The 20,342-nt window shown below is 42.6% G+C and overlaps 1 protein-coding gene across 1 annotated transcript in view; it reads left to right on the forward strand.

Annotated features, from left to right (window-relative positions):
* KLHL2 (kelch like family member 2) overlaps positions 1 to 20,342 on the forward strand; it is a 99,991-nt gene that overhangs the window by 67,410 nt on the left and 12,239 nt on the right. Inside the window, exons 4-10 of the mRNA XM_065405012.1 lie at positions 2,347 to 2,456; positions 4,096 to 4,212; positions 5,573 to 5,722; positions 7,855 to 7,972; positions 8,591 to 8,788; positions 9,526 to 9,627; positions 12,409 to 12,537. Of these exons, the coding sequence (XP_065261084.1) occupies positions 2,347 to 2,456; positions 4,096 to 4,212; positions 5,573 to 5,722; positions 7,855 to 7,972; positions 8,591 to 8,788; positions 9,526 to 9,627; positions 12,409 to 12,537 (924 nt within the window). The remainder of the gene's footprint in view (positions 1 to 2,346; positions 2,457 to 4,095; positions 4,213 to 5,572; positions 5,723 to 7,854; positions 7,973 to 8,590; positions 8,789 to 9,525; positions 9,628 to 12,408; positions 12,538 to 20,342) is intronic.

Raw genomic sequence — 20,342 nt, forward strand, 5'->3', positions numbered from 1 at the left:
CTGATTATCCCATCTCAGAAATCTATTGCAGAATTAGAGGAGGTTTAGAGAAGGGTGGTAAGAATGATAAGAGGAATGGAAACACTGGTACAATGAGACATTGATTACCTTAGGGAAAGAATAAAAGGAGACATGAAAAAAGTATATAAAATAATGAATGGTATAGGGAAGGTAGATCAGGAATGTCTATTCTCCTTGTCTCGTATCACAAGAACTAGGGGACATTCAATGAAATGGAGAGATGGCAAATTCAGATGATGAAAGATAATACTTTTTACTCAACTTGTAATTAGATTGCAGAACTCATTGCCCCAGCATGTCATTGAGGTGAAGAATTTAGGAAGATTCCAAGAGGGATTGGATGCTGTTATTGATGATAACTCTAACTATAACAAGACTATCCAATGCTAAAGAGTATAGAAGGGAAGTAAAATCGCATGCTGATGGATTTAAACCAGTCTCTAACCATTGGGGATTAGGTGAGACCATCAAATGTGGGGAGTGGTGGGGTGAGGGAGGGAGTGGGAGAGCAGAGATTATCTCACATCATCTTATTGTGAGGTTTCTTGAACCTCCCTGTGAAGCATCTGTTGCTCCCACAGTCAGGGACACGATAGTAGACTAGATGTCTTGATCCAGTATGGCATTTCCTATGTTTTGTGCTCACTTGTTTTTGTTAAAATCTGTTTAAATATTCATCAAAAGGTTTTAGCATAGGGAGTTACTGAAGACTTATGTATGCGCTTTACTGAAAAATCAGGCTTCTCAACCTAGAAATCTTCAGTATTCTTTATAACTCTTGGTCTTAAACATCTTTATCTGTGGTAATGTATGTCATGCATGAAGTACTATATCGTATAATACTGGAAAAGGCTTTAAAATATAACTTTGGTTTTAATCTGTTTTGTCTACTCCTGGCTGGTCTTTTTATTTTCTGTCACTTCAAACGAATTTTTAAATTCCTAACATTAAACTGTCTCTTGTCTGTTAGGCATAGGTGATGAGAAAAAATCCCAGTTAATAACCACGAGGCTACCTTTTATGCCTATTTATAAGCAACCATGTCACTTTCAAGACTCTAAACCAGTTCTTTCAACCCATTTGGTGAAGAATTCCACCTTTGCACTTTTTTACTCTAAAGGATATTTTTAAAATATCTATCAGCCCCCCAATCCATACAGCGGGACAAGGCACTTAGTACCAACCGCCACAGCTCATGGCAGAGTCCAAACCCTCAGGGTGTAAATCCTGCAGGAGGGACACAGCTGATGCCTCCTCTGCTTAGGAAAGTGCTACATCCTGGATAAGTGCTGTGTGTGCCAAACTTTCTCTCCCAGGATTTACAAGTCCAGGGACACATAGCTTAAGCTGCATCTGCTTAAGCAGTCCATGCATGTCACTTCAGACCCAGAGGTGACAGTTATGACCATAGTGAGGCTGAATAAAGCAGCATCAGTCAAGTACTTCCTTAAACTGAAGGCTTTTAGATGTAATATGCTGTAATTGTTAAAGTGAGAGGCAGGCGTCTATTACAAATAATAAATAATAAAATGTCTGGCTCTGCCACTGATTCACTGTAGACCTTGCTCAAGTCACTTACCTTCTTTATGCCTCAGTTCACAATCTGTAAAATGGTTATAAGAGTTGCTCCCAGGGTGGCTGTGATGCTTAATTTAATGTTTTTAAGAGTCTAGAAATGCTCTGAAAGGAAATAGAGATGTGTAAAGTAATTCAATTATTTATGCTTGCTGAAGTACACTTCAAATGCAGGTCACTGGGATCACTTCTAGAATGCTGACTGGGTAAATTACTGTTAATGTTGAGGATTGTACTACAGGCTCTAAGTATATAGCCAAACAATCTATAAATGCGTATTCATGTTGTATTTGAAGTATTGGTGTACACCTTCCAATATAAAACTAGTGAAATATGAACACGGGATCTTAAAATAAGGCATTCCCTATGGGCAAGTGGTGTGCGAACTTGACTTTCAAAGAATATCTTAAAGTGAAAAAAATCTGTTTAATCGCTATGAAAATTACTTCTAATGCAAGTTTTCAGTATCATTACTGTAAAACCTGATAGTTATTTTTGTGAAACTTTTGCATTTAACTTTAAAAATAACCTTTGCCTCTTTGAAAATGTATATAAAAGTTGCCTGCTCTGCTTGTGTGAAGGCAATGATCAAAACTTGAGGTGCTAGAGAATATTGTAAAATAAGGTATTGTTTATAGACTTAGCCACGTATGGTATACTAAATCAATCTTGCTTTTCATGCTATTGTTTTATTGCTGCTTATAAACTACGCTCAGTGGTGTATGCTAAAGAGAACTTTTTTCTAAACAGAACAGCATTTTTCTGATGTCATACTTAGTGAAGAATTCCTCAACCTTGGTGTAGAACAGGTGTGCAGTTTAATATCCAGTGACAAACTTACAATTGCATCAGAGGAAAAGGTAAGATGCATCTATCCTTTCTTCCTTTTGGATAGACAAAAAAAGTGTCCATTCTTCCCAGATCTTACATAATTTTTTGGATGGATTTTTTTGTTAATCCCTCAGTAAAATGGTTCAATTTGTTACACACACATAGTGTTCTCTGCACTTAAGGAAGTTTTACAGAAATGCTGTCAAGGTGTTAAACCTTTAAATTAATCGCTTGACAGATTTGAGCTCTTAAGGATTCTAAGAATGCATTTAACCAGTTGACTCACAGTTAAAAGGTTAAAGCTCCCAGCTTTGGGGTAAACCAATCAATACATGTGTTAATGCAGCAACGTGTACGTAGTAATTGGCTAACAAGGGGACATACAATAAATTGGGATTTGCTTTAATTTAGGTGGGTGAAATTAGTGTTTTTGAAGAGTTTTTTATATACCTGATACCTTTAATGGAAGAGTTACCAAAGTGGACAGCTGTCAAGCTAGATTGGTCTTCAGATTTAGGAGATAAGTGTCCCAATTTAAAAAAAATAAAGAGTGGGGAAGGGCTGCAAAAGAGATTGCTAGCTAGCTGTGTATGACCAAAACATCTTTAAGGTATCTTTACATTTTCCCATGCAGCCAGGTCCTGGTTCCATTGGAGTCAAAGGCAGAACTCCCACTAATTTCAATGGGACCAACACTTAACCCTTAACAAATACCTAACTAATTAGATTTACAAATATTTTAATTTTGAACATATACATACAATGTTTTCCCCCCCTTAAAAATGTGCTTATCTCTCTAAGGAGAGCTGCGGCCATCCCATAAAATCTGTTCAAGAGGAGGCTGAATCCCCCTGTTCAGGCGCACTTAACGCATATAAGCATATTTGAACACAAGATGTATGGCCAAATGGTCACACATGCTTTATATAAACTAAAAAACATTTTAAAGTCCTTGTGAGCATAGGAGGCACAGCCATGCTCTTAGAACTGATGCCATGTTGCTATTCCCATGGTATCGTGAAAGTCTAGTTCTCTCACACACAGAAGTGCTTGACTTTAATATATAAATGTCTGTCTCTAGAAAGACACACAGTTTTAATTCTCTGATTTTATAGAAACAATGAAGTATTGTGCAGTGGGAGAGAAATCACACTTGCCTTGCCCTAGTTGGTTGGTTATAGACTTTAGTGAGAGTCAAGTGTGATGACACCAGCAAAAACGCAACGGAATTAGTTATGGATGGTAGTTATGGACTTCAGGACCTTAAGAAAAAGCAGGGTGGGGAAATAAGTTTACTTAGATGCAGGCTTTTATTGAGTTTACAGCACTAACTAAATTAGTTCCTATTGGAAAAGTTCAGATTAGATTTGTTGACAGCTTTCATAATAGTGAGAGTAATTTGACAATGTCCTAATCTACTGGGAGTTCTCATTGAGGAACCAGTAGAGTATGTATTCAAAAAGAGATTGGCTCACATACCCAGGGGAGATATTATATAGGATAACTATGTTGAAAGGATTGGAGTGGCCAATTTATGTGGCCTCCTATTTTTATGCTTCGGAAACTTTAGTCCAAGTGAAAATTGGCTTTGGGGTCACACTTGTACTTTCATACTGATGAATTTGTAAAACAGGTGGGGACTCATGGCATGTATTTGTTTTCTACAAGGTTTTTGAAGCAGTGATAGCATGGGTAAATCATGACAAAGATGTGAGGCAGGAGCTAATGGCACGCTTGATGGAACATGTTCGGCTGCCTTTGCTTTCCCGAGAATATTTAGTTCAGGTAAGTAAAAAGAAGAAGAATTCTAGCAAGAATTTACACACGCTGGTTTTACTATGATCCTGTCTGTCAGCAGCCAGATTTACATCCAAGTAATTTAATTATGTTTTAGTCTAATTGTAATGCTGTACAAATAGTTTCAAATGAATGCTTCCTTAATACATATTGTAAATAAGGGATTATTAATCTGATTTTAGATTTTGGCTTCCTTTTGTAATGTAATCCCTTAAATAGCACATTTTTTGTTAGTGATTCTTTTCATGATTTTAATGGTTAAAAGTTAATGTTTTATATTTTAGTACATGGTAGCTAATGTTCTATCATTTTTAAATACACCTCTACCCCGATAGAACGCGACCCGATATAACACGAATTCGGATATAACGCGGTAAAGCAGCAGGGAGCCCCGGGCCCTTTAAAGCACCACCCGAGCCCCGCTACTTTACCGTGTTGTATCCGAATTCGTGTGGAGCCCCAGGGCTCCGGCAGCCAGGCTCGGGCAGTGATTTAAAGGGCCAGAGGCTCTGGCCGCTGCAGGGAGCCCCAGGCCCTTTAAATCCCCACCCGAACCCCACTGCCAGAGCTTCAGCGGTGATTTAAAGGGCCCGGGGCTCCCCGCAGCGGCTGGAGCACCGGGCCCTTTAAATCACCGCCGGGGAAGCCGGTCCAGTCCAGCACAGCGTACCAGCTCTTGCCAGTACGCCGTACCGGACTGAGCCCGATATAACGTGGTCTCACCTATAAGGCGGTGAGATTTTTTGGCTCCCAAGGACCACGTTATATCAGGATAGAGGTGTATGTAGAATTCAGTGTCAAAGGAAGTCTATTTTATGTAGTTTTGCCAATTTTGTGAGGTTATCACTTTGAACATAAGGCTTGATTAATGTCAGGATGCTTATCACAGATAATTGGCATCTTGGTCAACTAAAAGTTATTTATGTTGGAAATATAATCTTTGGTGGTCTAAATTTCTTCACTCTGTTTCTTGCTATTTTTCTGTATTGTGTTTCTGTTTAACGGGATCCTCTTGTTCAAATAGTTTATTTTATCTGAGCCTCTCACATTGTGATTTGGAAAAAACTAGAAATCTGCTTGACCATCAAGAAAATGACTAAAACCACTTGCCATTGCCTAAAATTATATCTTCCACTTAATAATTAGAAGGGTCTGTATTCTCCTATTTTTTCCCTAGGGACTTGGCATATCAACATCATGGTGTTTCCAGCCTTTAACTGGCTGGGATATGATCTACTAATTCCGTGCTTTATTTTTTCCCTGTAATGTAGGTTTATTTCACTTCAAATTGTGATTTGTGTTTTACTTTAAAATGCTGAGACCTTGTCAAACTTTCATTAATGCACAGAGGGTTGAAGAGGAGACGCTGGTAAAGAACAGCAGTGCATGTAAAGATTACCTCATTGAAGCTATGAAGTATCACTTACTGCCAACTGAGCAACGAGCATTGATGAAAAGTACTCGAACCAGACTGAGAACACCTGTAAGCCTTCCAAAGGTAAGACCTCTAACTTCTAACTTGCTGCCTTCTTCATATTCAGTTTTGTCTAAAGTTTGGGATGAAAGTGTAACACTGGATCGGGCTGTACCTGGGATTCTCCATTACACAGTCTTCCTGCTAGAATTGTTCACCATTGAGAAGGGTGCAACATGGTAACAGCTTAGATCCTAAACTGACTGACAGAAACTTATTATGGAGTATAAAACTCATAAATGTCTCTGTTTTGGCTCTTCAAGGAAAATATGTTATAGAACTGTACTATTTTGAGCCCAGAGAAGTTATGGTGCTGCTGTAGCATCTTAAGAACTGAAGTTATGGGTCTGGGGCGGGGGTGGGGAATGTAAGCCTGGATAAAATTATGTGTTCGTGTCTGATTCTGGAGTATTTTAAATAATCTCATTTGTTTTCAACTAACAATACTTGTGTTAAATACCTAGGCTCCTCTCCTCTTTCACCCAAATACAGAAGAAGTTTGATCACAGTACTATTATTACAACTCAGCAGTGGCAGAATAGGAGCTAGATGTCAATGCCATTCCTCTGACTTCTGCATATTCAGTGAAGCTTTGCAACTAGTCTTCCCTCAAGAGGACCAAATCAAAGGCTAGATTCTGCTCTCAGGTGCACATTCACAATCCTCACTGACTTCATCTAGAAGCTGGATTCTCACACTTGAGGGCAGAATCCCCCCTCAAAAGTTCCCAGAGTATCTTTATCTTCAGCTTCCTGCAGAATGTGCTTACCACAACTGAATGTGATGGGTGGGTGGGAGGAAGAAAAGGAGACGGGGCTCTTTCCAGAGTCCTGACCGCATTTGGCTTATGAGGGAGGGAAAAAGGGGTCATACCTAAGTGGAGCCTCGAGGGGAACAGGAAGTGGCCAGACCAGGGGGGAGCACTGACCCACCATGTGCAGTGGAGGGAGGGAAGATATTTATACACCATGCATTCTGGAAGGAACTCTCCCATCAGTCACCGATCCACATCATTTACCCTCCCACACATGGGATCAGAGTCTAACCAGATTTTTATGATCTGTTGGCATTGCACTAGTAAACTTTTTTCTTTTGGGATTGGTAAGGAATTTTGCCCTCACTGCCAGATTGGCCAATGCAGGGTGGATTTTTGTCACCTTCCCTGCAGCATGTCTGGTGGGGTAGGTAAGGTTAGGTCAGGATGTTTGCAGCTTAGTATATAGCAGGTGTCCTGTGCAGGATTTGTTACAGAGGGGCTCTGAACAGGGTTCAAAAAAGAGCTAGATAAATTCATGGAGGATAGATCCATCAATGGCAATTAGCCAGGATTGGCAGGGATGGTGTCCCTAGCCTCTGTTTGCCAGAAGCTGGGAATGGGCAACAGGCAATCATCTAGTGTATGGATCACTAGATGATTACCTGTTCTGTTCATTCCCTCTGGGGCACCTGGCATTGGCCACTGTCGGAAGACAGGATACTGGGCTAGATGGACCTTTGGTCTGACCCAGTATGGCCATTCTTATGTTCTTATTCACTGATAATCAGGAGTTGGAAGTGGATTTAGAGGAAGGCACCACCTAAGGAAACGGAAAAGGGAGATTGTGGCTCCTAATTCCTGGTATAATGGGGAGACAGCTCCACCTTTTTCTACCCCCCCCCCTTAACCTTCATAGGAGAGAAGCATGGCAGGGTCCCAGCAATAAGTTTGGAACCAGCTTGGAAAGGGGAATGGCTGACAGCAGACCTCCAAAATAGGTGGAAATTATTAAGGAAAGAGTGATGACCTGCACTGTATGATTTAGTTCCAGATATATTAAGTGACTAAAGTTGTGGCCTAATTAAACTACATCCATTGCATCTTATCTTTATTCCTGTGTGGCCAGGGCAATTTGAATCTTTCCCATACAGCATGTATAACAAAGCCTGAATTCCTTTCTGTCTTGCCTCAAATACTGCCTTTGCTGGAAAGATCACAAATTGCATGTTTCAGAAATCTTTTTATTTTTTCTTAACTCGTAAGATATTAGGCATATATTTGGATGAAACATCTTTTGATTATTGGCTGTACAGAGAAATATTTTTCTTTAGCACTTTAAAGCCTTTCAAATATTCCCATATGTGCAAATAAGCAGTAAATGTTGTTGATCCCCTTGCAGTTGATGATGGTGGTTGGAGGACAAGCACCAAAGGCCATCCGCAGCGTGGAATGCTATGACTTTAAAGAAGAGCGCTGGCATCAGGTAGCTGAATTGCCTTCTAGAAGATGTAGAGCAGGTATGTGACATGTAACCTAAGGGCTCTGTCTACAGCAATATTTGAAACCATGCTTATTCTTTTACTACTTATTCTACATGCCCTGAGAAGTGCTGAGCATAGATTTCAATGGGAGCTGCAAGTGCTCATCGCCTCTAAAATTCAGGCCACTTACTTCAATTACTTTTTAAATACGGATTTAGATGCCTAACTTTAGATCACCCAAGTTCGAACATTTGGTCTTTGTCTCTTTGTGCTTCAGTTCCCAATCTGTAAAATAGAATTTGCAATGATACTGAGGATAAATCCATTAATGTATACGAGATGTTCAGATACTACAGTGATGAGCATCTTTGTTTTATGTTTAAAGAATATGGAGAGAACCATTATGTAAAAATATTGTTTAAAATGGCATTGAATGTAATACGCGTGAGGAGCTGTAAGCAGAGATAAATCCAGCCTGCAGAACATTTTTGCATTAATGTCATGTAAAATTTAACACTTAAACTGAATAAATTGTCACTAAAAACCTGGTAATATAATGCAATCTATATTATAAATTGTTACTTATTAAACACTGATGTGCTGAGCACAAAAGAAAGTCAGTGGTAAGGGAAAGTAAACTCTTGTTTTTTCAAGGCATGGTGTACATGGGTGGACTGGTTTTTGCTGTCGGTGGTTTCAACGGCTCTTTAAGAGTTCGCACAGTCGATTCCTATGATCCAGTGAAGGACCAATGGACCAGTGTTGCTAATATGCAAGATAGAAGAAGCACCTTGGGAGCTGCTGTATTAAATGGGCTCTTATATGCTGTAGGAGGATTTGATGGGAGTACAGGTATTTTATCTTTAAATACTACTGTGTTGGTTATTACAGTTTTAGCTACTATTGAAATAATCCTGTCAGATTTACTTATGCATCTCGATATTGTTCCTGGCATTTCAAATGAAAAAGACCAGGAAAGCCAACTAGCCTTTTGTGTAGTTGAACATTCACAAACCATGTACTAAGTGGGAGCAATGATCTGCACCCCCACTTGCTAGAGTGCAGGTTCAAAAGGACTCAACAGCATCTGAGCCACTGCAGAGGCAAATTTCCTCCTCACCATCCTACTACAGTACTCTGACAACTCCCTCATGAAAAATCTGAGCCTAGGAGCCCCCTTTCTGTGTGCACGTAGAATAGATTCGCTGTATGTTTTCTGTAATGTAAATATGCACACTTATTCCTAACTCTTGGTGACCTATGAAGTGTGTGCGCGCACACGCAAGCGATGTGCACATGTATGTATGTATGTACATGTAAGTGTTGGTGAGCAGAAGACTGTACCATATAGCTCATCATTTAAAAAAAGAAAGGGAGAAATTTTTCTGACTCTTTACAAAGACTTTATTCACCACTCCTTCTCCAAACATCACAATATGTTGTGGGCTATCCAAATGATACTTCCCAGGCCACATGTATAGCCATTAATTGTTCTTAGAAAAAAACCTGACTGCAAATCTTAGCACAGAGAATTTCTAAAGACTGGATACTGTGAAGATGTCAATCACAGATTTGTTCTGTTTAAACAGGTTTATCATCCGTAGAAGCTTATAATATGAAGACTAATGAATGGTATCATGTAGCTCCAATGAACACAAGAAGGAGTAGTGTTGGTGTAGGTGTTGTTGGAGGTAAGTTTTTATGTCATCTGATAATGTTAGTCGTCTGCCTATGTCACTGTCTGTACATTTTGTAAGATTTTTTTTCTCAAATACTACATGTACAATAAATATATAGAATAGAAGGGTTTTTGCATAGCAGTCTAGTAGGGATGGCAAACATCCAAATGTCCTTGTTATTAACTGAGAATAAGACAAGTACAGTTCTGAAAGTTTCTGCCTTTTCTCTCTGCTAGTGTTCAAAAATCGGGGTATGGAATGGGACAGTCTCAACTAAAAGGATAGATTAGTGGCACATTCAGTCAGTGACAAAGTAGAGAAAACCTTATGTCTGCAAGTAGGGAAAAAGTTAGCACAACCATCTATGCTATTTTCTGCCACATTGGGGAGCAGACTTTAAACTTTGTTTATATTTTTTCAAAACTCCTCTGTGAATATCATTATTCAGCTCATGTGGACAGGGCATAACTGTTCTAATTGCTTTCTAAAAGCCATCTGAGAATAGGAAATATTTTGGTCATTAGAGTAGGAGATTAGTTTATTACCCCATCTTAGATGGCCTTTAAGAAACATGTAGATGATTATATCCATCCACTATCACTGGCACATCTTTTAGTAGAAACTGCTTTTGTTATGGTTTATTTTATTTAAAACAAAATATTAGAATACATTTTTAAAATAGTGTATTCAGATTTGTACCCTGCCTATTGAGGAATTAATAAGGATACAACCCAGAAGTGGAGGGCTATCCAGAAGCTCTACGCTCTGAAGCTGATAAAAAGGTAGACTGTGGGCCACGTTTTCAAAGGGACTTGAACTCAGCCTCCGGTTGTGTGCTCTCACACCAGCTTCTTTGTGTACTCTCATTTGGACATGTCAAACCATTGTTGTGTACACAAGTGATAGTACTTAAACTTGCCTTTAGAGAAGTGTGCACTAAGTAATGTGGAAACCATCTGTTAAATAGTTGGCCTAGTACACCTAAAGCAAACTGAAAAATTTCCATAAATTTATAATTCGATGCTTCCAAACAAAGCTAGCAAAGTTTGATGCAAAAAGATAATCATCTCTCTGATAAATCTTCATTGATGTAACACAGCAATTTGAGCTACTCTGTTAGAGGTGTGGTTTTAATGGTATGGGAGCTGTGACAGGTTGGGTCACAGAAACCCTGTTGGGACTGCCGCCTGATGTGCTGAGACTACATCTGACCCCATTTTCCCTGGCAGCTTGGGACTTCAGAACCCTGCCTTGTTGAGCCAGACAGGCCAGTCTGCTCCAACACAGACCCAGGGACTGAACCACACCCCCCCAAAACTGCAGACTTAACTGAAAACTGCTTAGAAAGTGCTCCTGTCTCTAGCATCCAGATACCCAGTTCCCAATGGGATCCAAACCCCAAATAAATCCGTTTTACTCTGTATAAAGCTTGTACAGGGTAAACTCATAAATTGTCCGCCCTCTATAACACTGATAGAGAGAGATGCACAGCTGTTTGCTCCTCCAGGAATTACTTACTTACTCTGGGTTAATTTATAAGCAAAATGATTTTATTAAATATAAAAAGTAGGATTTAAGTGGTTCCAAGTAATAACAGACAGAACAAAGTAAGTTACCAAGCAAAATAAAATAAAACACACAAGTATAAGCCTAATACAGTAGGAAACTGAATACAGATAAAATCTCACCCTCAGATGTTCCAATAACCTTCTTTCACAGACTGGACTCCTTCCTAGTCTGGGCCCAATCCTTTCTCCTGGTACAGTTCTTGTTAGCTCAGGTGGTAGCTAGATTTCTCCTGACTGCCACCTGTTTTGTTCTGTTCCACCCCCTTTTATAGCTTTGGCACAAGGTGGGAATCTTTTGTCTCTGGGTCCCCACCCCCTCCTTCTTAATGGAAAAGCAACAGGTTTAAGATGGATTCCAGTACCAGGTGACATGGTCACATGTCCTGTGAGACCCCAAGCCTTCATTCTTCCTGGCCTGACTCACAGGAAAGTTTGCAAGTAAATGGAACCATCTACAGTCAATTGTCCTGGTTAATGGGAGCCATCAAGATTCCAAACCACCATTAATGGCCCACACTTTGCATAATTACAATAGGACCTCAGAGTTTTATATTTCATATTTCTAGTTTCAGACACAAGAATGATACGTTTATACAAATAGTATGACCACACTCAGTAGATTATAAGCTTTATAATGATACTTTACAAGAGATTTTTTGCATGAAGCATATTCGTTACATTCTATTCATACTCATTAGCATATTTTCATAAAATCATATGGAGTGCAACGTCACAGGAGCCTCCTGCTGTCCCTGTTCTGAAAATTTAAGCTATAGAAGAATTCTCCACCCTGTAATTTGCCAAGAAAGGAATTGGCTAGCTTTCAGTGCTGCGCAAACCTGAAATGGTTTGCCTTTGTGGAATTTTTTATTAAAATTAGGGTGAGTGGCACCATGTACTTCAGTTGAGCAACCCAACATTTTTTGTTCATACAGTTGCTGAATCATGGAAACATATCAGCTTAAAATAACAGGGACCAGAGACTAGTACTTTTGGCTAATTGTTTTTATGTAGGATGTCCCCCATAATCACTCTACTGTTGTTTTTCGTAGTCTGATTTAGAGAGTGTAACTGAATTGTTGTTTTGCCTGTTTGCATATATATAGCACATCAGAGTCTACATACCTCTGTGTGTGTGTGTGTGTGTGTGTGTGTGTGTGTGTTAAAATACTTAAATTAATCTGTGTATACTGTGGGGCGGGGGGCTTGGCAATTGTCTTTCTAGGTATGCTATATGCTGTTGGCGGCTATGATGGGGCGTCACGTCAGTGCCTTAGTACGGTGGAATGCTATAATTCTAGTACAAATGAGTGGACCTATGTGGCAGAAATGAGCACTAGACGGAGTGGAGCAGGTGAGTGAACAAGAATTAACAAAATGAAAGCAAATTATTATATTGCAACCAAAGAAACACATTATTCCTTAAAATATAAAATACAGGCTGACTTTAATGGGACTCTTCAGTATATTTACTTTTATTGTATGATGCAGTTGACAGAAGCACTGCAGGTTACAAATACAAAACTGTCCCATACAGTAAGGTTAGGCAAATGTTAACTATGCAGGGGTTTTCTTCCCCATTTTTTTGTACCTTTTCATATTTACCTACTAGACTTCTTAGGCTTCTTGATATCATCATACGGAGTAATATACATGGAACATCACATCCAGTGCTTTTACATTTCCAACTGAACTCCATTAAGCAGCTCATTGAATCACAGAAATCAGATGAGAGAGGCCTATGTCATCTAGGTCATCCCTTTGTCAGTGGAGGATTGCTTTCTCTAATAGGGATTTCAGTCTAACTTGAACTGTGCAGAGTGATTGGGCTTCCACCACCTCCTTTGGAAGACTTGTTCTGCAGTCTAATTGATCTTGCTGTTAGGAAGTGTTCTCCTTATATTTGTCCTTAAGTTTCCATTCCTTAGTTTAATCCCATTACTTCTACTTATACAACCTTTGTTTCATCTTGAATAACCCCCTCATTACCTGTTGTTTACACCCTTCAAATATGTTTAGGCTATCATTTGCCGCCATCCCCTATCATTTAGTCAAGCTGTACACATTTATCTCTTTTAATCTTTCTTCCTAAGTAAATCTCTTGTATCCTTCTTTGAACTCCCTTCTGTTTTTCTTTCTGGTATTGAAGTGCGCAGAATCTAAAACAGTAATCTAAGTGTAATCTCACCAAGAGCTATGTGTGTGTTTTTGATTTTAAATATAACTCAAAATGCCAGAGTGACATCTACTTCTTGTTCATTGAGATGATACTAATGCCATTTTGGGGCTGTAGAAGTATTTCCTAAGGCCTTGTTAAATTGGGAACTCAAGTCTAGTTTGCTTATCATTGTCATCTCTCTCTTTTGGTATTCTAGGTTTTTCCAACTTATTGAATAGTAGTTTATTTCTCCAGATGTTTTCACGTGGTCTTTTCCAAATCAAATTTAATTTTGGTATATTTCTAGCCTCTTCAGGTCCCTTTGTACTCTGGATGTCTTCCATGGTGTTTCTAGGCATACCCAATTTAGTATCCAGCAGGAGTTGCATTAATGTGCTGCTTTCTCCTTTTCCTGATGATCAGAAGAAATATTGCTGTAAATAAGACCTAATGGAACTTGGATTCCTAGGTGTACCCCAATAAATTTTCTACCACTTCTCCAATATTATACCTTGCCTTCTATCATTTATTCTATCTTTATTTATTGAACTCTATCAAGTTTCTAATCTATGTAGCAGTACTTAAGTCCAATCCAAATTAATTATTTTTGAGTAGTAATTCATGACACTGTATTAAAATATTTACTAAAATCCAAATACTTAATCTACAGAGTTCCGTTCAGAGACGTATTTTGTAATTCTAGCTAAAAAATAACAAGAATTTGATTTGTTTATATTATACTTGCTTAAAATAGCTTGATTATTTTTTTACCTAAAATTACAAAATTAGTGCATCAAGGAATCAGTATATATGTAAATATCTGGATTCTTAGTAAAGCATTTTAGTATCTCATAAAATACTACTAACTAAACTTCTTCTTCAAGTGATTGCTCATGTCAGTTCCAAGTGTGGGTGCGCCACGTGCACAGTCGTCAGAAGGTTTTTCCCCTAGCAGTACCCGTCGAGTCAGCTGTGGAGCCCCTGGAGTGGCGCCCTCATGGCGATGTATATGGGTCCCTTCCAATCCACCGCCTCTTCAGTTCCTTCTTACCGCCAGTGATGGTCGTTGGAGCAGCTTTCCTTAGAAACCAACCCAGGATTACACTTATATTGGTTTTATTAAATGCCGTTATTGGATCAAACAGGAAAGGGCTGGAGCTTATTCATGCACGCACACATTAATTGCGTTCAGACCCTCATGCACCCACATACTCACACAGGCGGAGAGTTACCGGAGACAGCAGAGGAAGCCGAGAAGCCAAAGCATAGTAGATCTGGCGTGTCCACCTGCGGTCACGGATCCGGGCCGGCGAGCAGGTCAAGAAGCAGGGGGCTTGTGTGCATGCCTTCTTCCTTTTTTGGAACTGGGTGGCTCCTGTCACGTACACTGAGTTTCCCTTCTGTGTCCGTCACTGAGAAGCATACCCAGGCCTCGTTCCTTTCATGCATACCAGGTTCTTCTTTTCTTTACAGCACCCCATGATTGCCTTCTCAGGGCAGATTACATCAGACACACCTGGCTCCTGGCACCAGGCTCTTTTCTCCTTGCAGTTCCTCTCCGACCAGTCCCACATACACTCCCTTATCTCCCCCACACACTTCCTTGTTCTCATACTCTCTGATTGCGTGATGGAATATTGCAAAGCTTGGAGGTTTATACAAGTGGTAACTGAAAAGGTTACAAAGCTTGCAAAAGTTACAAAACTTAAAAGGCTATGCTAAAAATAACTAAAGTTACAAAGTTTGCCAAAAGGTTACAGAACTTAATGATCATACTAGCAATGACTGAAAAGTTACAAATCTTACAATCCCATTCTACTGGATTGAGCAGAGGCTTTACATAACACTTTTTCTCTCTCTCTCTTGCATTTAGCAAGTAATTTCCTAGTGGGCTGTTATCCATTTTTCTGTAAATAGTTTTAAAAGTTGTAGTTAGTATTACGGTATGTCTACACTACGGGATTACTCCGAATTTTCAGAATTCGATTTTTGGCAACGGATTGTATAAAGTCGAGTGCATGCGGCCACACTAAGCACATTAATTCGGCGGTGTGCGTCCATGTACCGAGGCTAGCGTCGACTTCCAGAGCGTTGCACTGTGGGTAGCTATCCCACAGTTCCCGCAGTCTCCCTCGCCCATTGGAATTGTGGGTTGAGATCCCAATGCCTGATGGGGCAAAAAACATTGTCGCTGGTGGTTCTGGGTACAGCCTCACCCCTCCCTCCGTGAAAGCAACAGCAGGCAACCGTTTCGCGTCTTTTTTCCCTGGGTGAACTGTGCAGACGCCATACCACGGCAAGCATGGAGCCCACTCAGCTCAAGACAGCAGTCATGAACATTGTAAACACCTCACGCATTATCGTGCAGTTTATGCTGAACCAGAACCTGAAAAACCAGGCGAGGAGGAGGCTGCGACTGCAGCACGACGACGAGAGTGATGAGGACATGGACATGGACGCAGAATTCTCTCAAACCGCGGGCCCCGGCACTTTGGAGATCATGCTGTTAATGGGGCAGGTTATAGCCGTGGAATGCCGATTCTGGGCCCGAGAAACAAGCACAGACTGGTGGGACCGCATAGTGTTGCAGGTGTGGGACGATTCCCAGTGGCTGCGAAACTTTCGCATGCGTAAGGGCACTTTCATGGAACTTTGTGACTTGCTTTCCCCTGCCCTGAAGCGCCAGAATACCAAGATGAGAGCAGCCCTCACAGTTGAGAAGCGAGTGGCGATAGCCCTGTGGAAGCTTGCAACGCCAGACAGCTACCGGTCAGTCGGGAATCAATTTGGAGTGGGCAAATCTACTGTGGGGGCTGCTGTGATGCAAGTAGCCAAAGCAATCACTGAGCTGCTGCTACCAAAGATAGTGACTCTGGGAAATGTGCAGGTCCTAGTGGATGCCTTTGCTGCACTGGGATTCCCTAACTGTGGTGGGGCGATAGATGGAACCCATATCCCTATCTTGGCACTGGAGCACCAGGGCAGCCAGTACATAAACCGCAAGGGGTACTTTTCAATGGTGCTGCAAGCACTGGTGGATCACAAGGGACGTTTCACCAATATCAACGTGAGATGGCCGGGAAGGGCTCATGACGCTCGCGTCTTTAGGAACACTAATCTGTTTAAACGGCTGCAGCAAGGGATTTACTTCCCAGACCTGAAAATAACCGTTGGGGATGTTGAAATACCTATAGTTATCCTTGGGGACCCAGCCTACCCCTTAATGCCATGGCTCATGAAGCCATACACAGGCAGCCTGGACAGTAGTCAGGAGCTGTTCAACTACAGGCTGAGCAAGTGCAGAATGGTGGTAGAATGTGCATTTGGACGTTTAAAGGGTCGCTGGCGCACTTTACTGACTTGCTCAGACCTCAGCCAAACCAATATTCCCATTGTTATTGCTGCTTGCTGTGTGCTCCACAATCTCTGTGAGAGTAAGGGGGAGACCTTTATGGCGGGGTGGGAGGCTGAGGCAAATCGCCTGGCCGCTGATTACGTGCAGCCAGACACCAGGGCGATTAGAAGAGCACACCAGGAAGTGCTGCGCATCAGAGAAGCTTTGAAAACCAGTTTCATGACTGGCCAGGCTACGGTGTGAAAGTTCTGTTTGTTTCTCCTTGATGAAAACCCACCCCCTTGATTGACTCATTCTCTGTAAGCAACCCACCCTCCCCCTTCGATCACAGCTTGCTTTCAAAGGAAATAGTCACTATCATTTAAAAATCATGTATTCTTTATTAATTGATTATAAAAAGAGGGAGAGAACTGACAAGGTAGCCCGAGTGGGGTTTGGGAGGAGGATAGGAGGGAAGGAAAAGGCCACTTCAAAAGTTCAAAATAATGACAGCCTTTTGGTTGGGCTGTCCACTGGGGTGGAGTGGGAGGCTGCACGGAGCCTCCTCCCCCCCCCCGCCCGCGTTCTTACACGTCTGGGTGAGGAGGCTATGGAACATGGTGATGGAGGAGGGCGGTTATACAGGGGCTGCAGCGGCACTCTGTGATCCTACTGCCGTTCCTGAAGCTCCACCAGACGCCGGAGCATGTCCGTTTGCTCACGCAGCAGCCCCAGCGTTGCGTCCCGCCACCTCTCATCTCAAGCGTCCCTCCTCTCCTCACATTCGTCCCTCATGGCCTCACATTCACTGGTAGCTTTCCTGTACTGGGATACCGTGTCCTTCCACTCATTCAGATGAGCTCTTTCATCGCGGGTCGATTGCATGGTTTCCGAGAACATTTCGTGTCATGTGCGTTTTTTTCGCCGCCTTATCTGAGATAGCCTTCGGGACGGAGGAGGGAAGCTTGAAAAATTTGCAGCTGCGGGAGGGAAAAACGGGAGAGAATTATTTAAAAAGATACATTTTGCACAACAATGCTTATACTCTTTCACGGTGAAAAACACTATTCACATTACATAGCACATGTGATTTCGGTACAAGGTCACATTTTGCATCTTGTATTGAGTGCCTGCGGCTTTGGTGTTAGAGATCACAGATGCAGCGCCGGGCAACAGAATTCGGCTTCCATGCAGCCATGGTAAGCCATTGTCTTTCGGCTTCTGCAACCTTCATAAAAGCAGCGTTCTCCTTTCCCAGACCAAGCAAAGCCCGTTGAGTGCTGCGGTTTTCCTGTTAACGTGCAGCAGCAGAAACCAAACTAACCCCCCCCCCATCCAATTCTCTGGGATGATTGCTTTATACCTCCCCCCACCACGTGGCTGGTATCAGGGAAGATCCCTGCTAGCCAAACGCGAAAAGCTCAGGGCCAATTCCCCCCCCCCCCCCCCCCCCCGTGCTTGGCTAACTGCAGGGAAGGATTTCTTTTCAGCCACAGGCAAACAGCCCAGTAGGAATGGCCACCTCTGTCCCCTTAATTAAATTCCCATATTTCAACCAGGTTACCATGAACGATATCATTCTCCTGAGGATAACACAGCGAGATAAAGAACGGATGTTGCTTGAATGCCAGCAAACACCGGGACCATACGCTGCCAGGCTTTGTCATGCAATGATACCAGATTACTTGCTACTAGCATGGCGTGGTCAAGTGTCCTACCACGGAGGATGGAATAAGGCTGCACTGCCCAGAAACCTTCTGCAAAGGCTTTTGGAGTACCTCCAGGAGAGCTTCATGGAGATGTCCCTGGAGGATTTCCGCTCCATCCCCAGACACGTTAACAGACTTTTCCAGTAGCTGTACTGGCTGTGAATGCATCCCAAGTCCTCAGGGCAAATTAATCATTAAAAAACGCTTGCTTTTAAACCATATTTTGTATTTACAAAGGTACACTCACCAGAGGTCCCTTCCATGGCTTCATGATCTGGGAGGGTACTTCAGTCAGGCTGAGAAAAAGATCCTGGCTGTTGGGGAGAACGGAGTGCTGTGTGCTCTCCGCAAGCTCGTCCTCCTCCTCCTCCTCTTCCCTGTCCGCAGAATCCTCAGGCATGGCTGAGAGTATCCCCTCCTCGGAATCCACCGTCGGGGTAGGGTAGTGGTGGCGGCCCCCCGTAGAATTGCATGCAGCTCAGCGTAGAAGCGGCATGTCTGCGGCTCTGCCCCAGACCTTCCATTTTCTTCTTTGGTTTTCTGGTAGGCTTGTCTGAGCTCCTTAACTTTCACGCAGCACTGATACGAGTCCCTATTGTGGCCTCTCTCCATCATGCCCTTGAAGATTTTTTCAAATGTTTTGGCATTTCGTCTTTTGGAACATAGTTCTGCTAGCACGGAATCCTCTCCCCATGTAGCGATCGGATCCAGTACCTCCCGTATGGTCCATGCTGGTGCTCTTTTTCGATTCTCGGACTGCATGGTTACCTGTGCTGATGAGTTCTGCGTGGTCACCTGTGCTCTCCACGCTGGGCAAACAGGAAATGAAATTCAAAAGTTTCCGGGGCTTTTCCTGTCTACCTCGCCAGTGCATCTGAGTTCAGATTGCTGTCCAGAGCGGTCACAATGGTGCACTGTGGGGTAGCTCCTGGAGGCCAATACCGTCGAATTGTGGCCACACTAACCCTAATTCAAAATGGCAATGTCGATTTCGGCGCTACTCCCCTTGTCGGGGAGGAGTACAGAAAACGATTTTAAGAGCCCTTTATGTTGAAGTAAATGGCTTCGTTGCGTGGATGGGTGCAGGGTTAATTCGATTTAACGTTGCTAAATTCGACCTAAACCCATAGTGTAGACCAGGCCTTAGTGTTAGTAGTTAGGTTTTAGCTGCGGGTTTCCCCCCACACCACCCTTTGCTCCCGCCGGGGACTGGGACATGTCTTGGCCTCTGGGTTTCAAGCTGTGTGGATCCTGCCTGAAGCCCATGATAAGGGGAGACTCACACGACTCCTGTCTGAAGTGCCGGGGAGGGGCACATCAGGCCGACAGGTGCAAGATCTGCAGGGGCTTCAAGCCCAGAACTAAAAAGGAGCGGGACTTTCGGCTGAAGCTCCTCTTGATGGAGTTGTCCCTTCATCCCCAGACAGCCCAGGCGGCATCTGACCCACGCTCGGTACTTCGGTGCACAGCGCGCCGGCCTGGGTGTGGGAGGCTTCGGCACCGAGAAAGGACTCGGTTAAGGAATCTCAGTGGCACCATAATTCCCCGGCACCGAAGACCGCCTCCAGTGCCAGCACAAGGTACCGTTCCCATTCGCCGGTGCCGTACAAAAAGAAAAGAGCAGACAGAGTGCTCCCCCACTAAAATAGTGGAGCAAGCAGGCACCAGTGGGGTGCGTCCCACATCAGGACACTCAGCCTCGGCCCCATCTATACTGGCACTGTTGACTTCAGCTTTGCGGGGAGGTCCATTGAGTCTGGTCCTGGTGGACTCCCTAGTGCACGAGGACCTGGAGGACGACATAGGCCTTCTGTCCACACCGGACGCATTTGAAACGGCCAGGGACTTGATCGCCATGACAGCACAGTCCCCCTGATCTGGCATTGGCACTGGCTCTACAGAGGGGAAATGTGCCATCCAAGGCAAGACAGCATCGATGCGGCACTGATCATCCTCGC

The sequence above is a fragment of the Emys orbicularis genome, chromosome 5 (genome assembly GCF_028017835.1).
Source record: "Emys orbicularis isolate rEmyOrb1 chromosome 5, rEmyOrb1.hap1, whole genome shotgun sequence".
NCBI classification, from domain to species: domain Eukaryota; kingdom Metazoa; phylum Chordata; order Testudines; family Emydidae; genus Emys; species Emys orbicularis.